Here is a 6742-nt window from a genome sequence, read left to right on the forward strand (position 1 = left end):
ATAGATAGATAGATAGATAGATAGATAGATAGATGATAGATAGATAGATAGATAGATAGATAGATAGATAGATAGATAGATAGATAGACAGACAAATAATGAAATAAATATCTGGCTAAAAAAATCTCATTTAAAAACACAACATATATTGAAATGAATTTTTACTTATTCTTGGCTATTAAAACTCAGAATCAAGATGGGTCCTATTGCATAAATTACACGTTGAATCTAGACCAATTTACAATTTTAAAGTTGTAATTATGCAACTGTAATTATATTGATGACACACATGCAGATGAGACAGACCCCCCGAATGGAACAGCCAGTGGGTGAGAGATGGCATGCAGATCGAGTGTGGTCCAAGATTTCTCTTCTGCAAGTCATCAAAACACATGAGGGAAAGGCTGGATGGGAGGAGGGAACTTGCCCTCCCGTACAGCAAAGGCAGGCCTGCTCATCACTGGCCCTGCACCTGGAAGCTCACTGAGCACCTATGACGCGCGGCCTTCGACTCACCAATTTCATTCTGCAGAGAAAGATTCCGTGACAAATTCCTCAGCAGGGAGACGGCAGTCTTTTTCACACTGGGATCACCCACGTGCAACATCTTCCGGGTGTGCTGGAGGCCATTTTCCTTCTGGACAACCATCCGAGCTACGGATGTGGGCATCTGTTGTGAGACAGATCCTGTAAATGCTATCACATTCGCTATCGGAGAAGAAGTCCTCTGCAGATTCCAGAGGTTGAGGGACAATAAAAGCTAGAACTCTAGTGAAAGGGCTTTACATATATTTTCTTTAAATTCTTTGACATTTTCAATATAATTGCTAAGTAAAAGTTTTTTTTTCAGCTGGGCAGTGGTGACACACACCTTTAATCCTGGCACTCGGGAGGCAGAGGCAGGCGGATCTCTGTGAGTTCGAGGCCAGCCTGGCCTACAGAGTGAGTTCTAGGACAATCAGGGCTGTTACACAGAGAAACCGTGTCTCGAAAAACAACAACAACAAAAAGGTTACTCATTATTTTTGTGCATCTGTGTTTATAAGCACATAGATCTGACTTTACTTTGAATTACACCTAAAGTTTTAACGTGTGTATGGCCACCCCCTGCACGTGTTGTGGAGGGTGGAGAGGACATCCGTGCCTTCCACTGTACTCCACTTTCCTCCCTTGAGCCAGGGTCTCAGTGAGCCTGAATTCTGCTGTTTCTGCTAGGCTGGCTGGCAAGCTCTTGGGATTCACATGTCTTCATTACCCCCAGGTGGACAGTCGGCTTTTTATGTCAGTGTAGGGCAGTCAAACTGAGATCCCTGTGCTTGCAAGGAAGTGCACCTCCCAGTCCTCTTGGGCTGAACTTTTAAAATCACAGGTTGAGTAATATAAACTTAACTAGACAGCACTTTTTTTTTCTATTTTCTTGAACTATTCGCCTAACACAAGCTCATCTTTGTGGGTTTGGTCAATTTGGTCACATGGCTGCTAGCCGCTGATACAGAGACCCAGAGTCTTTGTTCTCCTAGACTGCCAAGTGAGGTGAGAAAACACAGCTCCTCTGTTAGCACTTGGCTTCATTTAGTAGCGGATGCTTAGTTACCAGTCCTGTTTCTTCTGGTTCAAGCTTTGGTAACTAACATATTTCAACAAACTTATTTATTTCTAAACTACAAAACCAATTCATTACAAAAAGAGAAGTGGGATTTTTAAGAAGCATTTTCATTAGTTCTTTGAGGGTTTCAAAAATATAATGTGTTTGCCATATTTATCTTTCTCTCCTAACTCTTTCCTGATCCTCCCCGCCTCCCTCTCCACGCAACTTTGAATTGTCTTCTTTTAAGAGCCCATCTTGATGTACGGCCTCTTCGCGGTATCCACCAGCGTAGTTAAAGTTGCCTCAGCTTACAATTCTTTGCTCTGTAAAACTAAAACCCTTCATGAACCTGTGTCCATGCTGGAACATGGAATTTGGGGTAACCTAAATCTGTGTTCCCAGGCCATGGCCACTCATAATGGCTCCAGAATAAACTATCTCTTATTTGCCTTTAAAAAGAAAAAAGAAGGAAAGAAACTCAACTCCAGTTGGTGCTGCTCAGCTACTATTAGGTGTGGGTCTGCCCTGGAGTATGGCCGACTTCACACTAAAGAAAACTGACGTTCTCTTTCTCAGCAGCTACCAAACCCAACAGCTCTTCAGCTAGAGGAGGGACTCTACGTGTGTCTCCCCAGCCCCACCACTGGGGTTTTTCTGGCTTGAGCTTATGCAGGTCTTCTGTGTGCTGTCTCACTCCCTGTGAGTTCATATGTACACTGTCAGGTAGATATTAGGTGTTTGAAAAGGCAACACACTGCTAGCTGGACTATGCTTTCTTACCATGTAATCTGCTTTCACTGAACTTGCCATGATGACCAGGCTTCCCCTGAACTCACTGAGATCTGTCTGCCTCCTGAGCACTGGCATGGATTACACAGTCTGTGTATCTGAGACTACTGCTGGGTCAGGCCTAGGAAAATCTTACTCAGGATCTAAATGCTGACCTGGCTTTTTCTAGCCCTTTCTATTTCTGTAGCCTTAGCTTGTGTCTGTGACTTTATATTCAACTTCCATTTGAAGTTAGTATGAGGCTGTCATGACAACAATTCTTGTGATTCTTATCCATTCTTCAGGATGCTTATCTTTCTTGTCTCATATAAACACCGCCTCCTACCACCACCTGTATTCTTATTTTCTCAATTCTATTTTCTAGAATTGAGGGTTTTAATGTAGAACTAAAAGGAATATGGGATCTCTAAAACTGTTTTTGTGTTTATATTTAATATTCCTCAGGAAACTGTACATCACTTTACTTGAGTGTCAAAGTCTCCATGGCTAAAGGAAGCTAATTATTACTACTTTAAATACTTTGTAGCAACTACTGATCTTCCATCAACTCTTCTCCTCTAAGAAGGTTTCTTCCCCAGAGATATCCAGAAAGGAAGCTGTTTCTTGGGTACAATTCTGGACCTTGGGTGAAGAGAAGAGATGGGCATTCCTCTCTCCCCATATGTCATCTACATGTTTATTTTATCTGACAGCCTTGAAGACTGGCTGCCAGCCTTCGACTTCCTATCCATGCAGCTAAGCAAACTAACCACTTCACACCTCCTAGGCTTCCAGCTTCAATTCTTTCCATACATTAACTACTTAGTCTTGCTGTGACAAGGAACCAGAAGAACATTGTCCTGTGTGGTCATGGAGCGCTGAATACCTTTTTTTCTTGTTCTCTATTTTCTATCACATTTATCTCCACGATTAGTCCCTTTTCCCACCCTTAATTCCTAAACTTCACATCACTAACTGTGTCCTGCTAGCATCTGAACTAACGCTGGAGTGGCCCAGCTATCACATAAACGCGTGTCTGCACCCGACAATGCTGTCGTCGCATCCTAGTTTAGCTTCACCACCCACCAACGCTCTACTGTTCGGTCCATTTAGCTTTTTGCCTTTTCTGATTTTTTTAGATTTGTTATATTGCTAGAATAAATAGTACATTTTCAGATTAGCATTTCTGTGATCTCATTCGTCCAGCCTCCCCCATGACCTCAAATGGTGCTGATAAACTTGGTGATTTTGGGCCGGGTGGTGGTGGCACACAGCTGGGCACAGCTCCTGGGAGACAGATGTAGGTGAATTTCTGTGAGTTCAAGGCCAGCCTGGTCTACACAGTGAGTTCCAGAACAGCCAGGGGTATGTAAGGAATCTTTGAGAGAGAGAGAGAGAGAGAGAGACAAGTAAGGGGCTGGAGGAATATAGCTCTGTCTTTTCTTTCAGAGGACCCAGGTTCAATTCCCAGCACCCACATGGTGGCTCACAACTGTCTCTAATTCCAGTTCCAGGGGATCTGACACACTTGACACACAGACATATATGCAGGAAAAGCATTGCAGGAAAAACATCAATGTACATGAAAACAAAACAAAACAAAAAAATCTTGCTGATTTTAAATACTAACGGCAGATCTGGAATAAAGTTTCTTCCAAAATCCCATCAGATTTAAGCAGCTAGTGCTCATCTGCTGACTTCAGAATGACGTTCCGACACCTTAGTGTGGCTCATGCTGTCCACCTCACATGGCTTCTCTCCTTTACCACTAGTCTCCAGTTAGCTAGTAAAAGTGACTATTAGTTTCTCTTGTTGGAAACATCGGAATTCCTCCTTTCTCTTTGTTCACAAGCATGCTTCTGACAAATCAAATAAACAATGGTTGGTACTCTTAGCCGCATTGTAATGGTGAGGTGGTTTCTGTGTGAAGACACTTATACTGCACACAGATACATTTTCTCAAATGTTTCTGTTCCCTCCAGGAGTATTCAGCTATGTAGCTAAATGCGCACACACACACACACACACACACACACACACACACACACAAAGACCGGCTGTGTAATGAACCATTGTGGAGCGATTACTTCATCATCTAGGTAAATATAAACTTAGTTCTAACAATGATTTAAAATAGAATATAGAAACATAGCAGGCACACATATACGGCACAGGTAATAGCCTTCTGCCATATGCTTTAACTCTGATGATAAAAGTAAGTCTCTGGAAAGAGGATGAGCTCTGCCCTGTGGATGGGCTTCTAAGACACAGGTGTGCAGATGCCGTTTCAAATCCAGTGCTGGTGTGGGCACCACTGATTTACCGACAAAGAATACATTACTTCAAACTGTCCGGAGAGATAGCTCAGTGGTTAAGAGCGCTCGTTGCCTGATTGCCCGCCCTCCCTTCCTGAGGTCCCGAGTCCTATTCCTGGCACCCACACAGTGGTTCACGGCCATCCGTCCTGAGCTCTGGCGCCCTCTTGCGGGAAAAAGAAGAATACACCATTTCTTCTGGTGTGAACAGACTTTCTGTGAGGGCACACATCCTTTGCAGGTAGTGCAAAAGGCAAGTGACCCCTGCCAGCACAAACCTGTATCCTGGGCACTTTACCCAGACCAGGCCAAATGGGCCAATGAGACACCTTCGCTGAGTTCTTAATACCAATATTTGTGAGGACAACGAGCTGTTAAGTGTAAGCCTGCTGTCATTTCCAGCTGTCCTCACTACCATATGGCTCACAGGAACAGAATCCAGAGGTGGAGCGAGGCAGTCAAGACTAATCATGGAAGAAGACAGACCCACCCCAGACATCTGAGTTCCGTATGAGAAATTCCTTCCTTTCCCCCTGTGTTTTTTCAACTCATTTGAGGCAGAATTCTGAGGACTGTAGTGGCAAAAGGACTAAACAAAACAAAAGCCAGGGCGTTGTTTTTGTAATTGCAGTCTGACGCGGCTTTCCAGAAACTGAGGTTGAAAGTAGTAGAAGGCTGAAACCTTGGTGGTTTCTGAGAACTCTCTTGGCTGGAATGAGGAAACCTTGCTCCTACCTGATTGCTTCACCTCTGCACCTAAGGTAGATCTGTCTACAATGCCCTCATTTTAAAAAGTAGAAAAGCTGTCACAAGACTTACCGGGCCACCTCCTGCTGTGAGATTCTGGAGCGCTCCTAATGAGGCCTCTTGGGTATAATTTCGGGCACTCTTGGCAATTAAGGACAAATACATCCTTATCACAATGGAATGCCACAGCCACTCCATGCCCCGGGGGCTGCTCTTCTCCTCGGGCATTGGCACGTCTTGGTATTGCTAAGCACACAAGAGTAAATGCACTTCAAGTGATGCCTAGGACCCTGACCCACACCAACAGACCAGAAACACTGTCTAGAAAGACTAGCAAATCAGGAAACAGGATATATGATTTTCAGTTACTTAACTTTTAGCTCACAGTAATTATGCCTTTCTAAGGGACTCTCACGCTCTCCAACTTTACACATCACATTACAGGAATTAAACACAGGTGCTTCTGAAACTGTCTCCAGCTGCATCTAACCTAGATTCCAAATGCTCACCACTGGTGTGGGAATTTATTTCCATCAATGGCTTTTTTGGTCCCAGCTTTAGGGTGTGGCTTTTGTGTGCTGATATGATCTCTTATTAGGGAGAGGAGAGGTCTCTCTCGCTCTCTTGGGAGGTCAGAGCATAAGCAAGCTGGTACGGTTGTTCACGTCTCCCTGGGGCCGAGCAGTGGGACACTGTGGCTGGACTCACTGGGTTTTCATCTTGTCCTATATTCCATGAGTCTGTATTTCCCTTTGAGTCCTTTTGAGTTGTAATAAAGACAATCTGTACCTCTCGCATCAGCCCATCACTTTGAAGATCAGGGACCAGGTCTGGTTCCCTCAATGGCTTATGGAATTGTTTGGAATAGTATTAAGGATCTAAATTTACCAGCCATTTTCCAAATTCAAGAATACACTAACACTAAGAATACATTCTTTCACTTTTATGTCAGTTCTGAAAGAGATATGTTATCTTTTCTAGGAAATTTGCTTTTAAAGTGTTCACAGTTTATTTTTAGGATACACAATGAAAACACCAACAGTTCTGGTAATGCTTAAACAATGACTGTATCACGGCCCACAGAGGACACAGGACAGCAAGGTTGAATCACTAATGGCACAAAGCTGGAGTCAGATTAGTGGGGACTGAATTTTATCCCCTTCACCCAGTCACCGAATTGATATAGGAAAACTAACGAAGTTTCCTTATTGGTAGAGCCTCAAGGGAGGACTGACATGGGACCAGGAGTGAGCGTCTCCCTACCCCCACTCTCCCTCATCCCCGGCTGCTCTCAGTCTCCCTACCCCCACTCTCCCTCATCCCC

The 6742-nt window shown here is 43.9% G+C and overlaps 1 protein-coding gene across 1 annotated transcript in view; it reads right to left on the reverse strand.

The window, feature by feature from the left end:
* Nucleotides 1–6742, reverse strand: part of Pkp2 (plakophilin 2) — a 57052-nt gene that overhangs the window by 5882 nt on the left and 44428 nt on the right. The window contains exons 9-10 of the mRNA XM_005370368.3: nucleotides 5491–5664; nucleotides 517–670 (exon numbers count right to left, since the gene is read on the reverse strand). Coding sequence (XP_005370425.1) covers nucleotides 517–670; nucleotides 5491–5664 — 328 coding nt within the window. The remainder of the gene's footprint in view (nucleotides 1–516; nucleotides 671–5490; nucleotides 5665–6742) is intronic.

This window comes from Microtus ochrogaster, unplaced genomic scaffold (genome assembly GCF_000317375.1).
Source record: "Microtus ochrogaster isolate Prairie Vole_2 unplaced genomic scaffold, MicOch1.0 UNK77, whole genome shotgun sequence".
Classification (NCBI taxonomy): Eukaryota; Metazoa; Chordata; class Mammalia; order Rodentia; family Cricetidae; genus Microtus; species Microtus ochrogaster.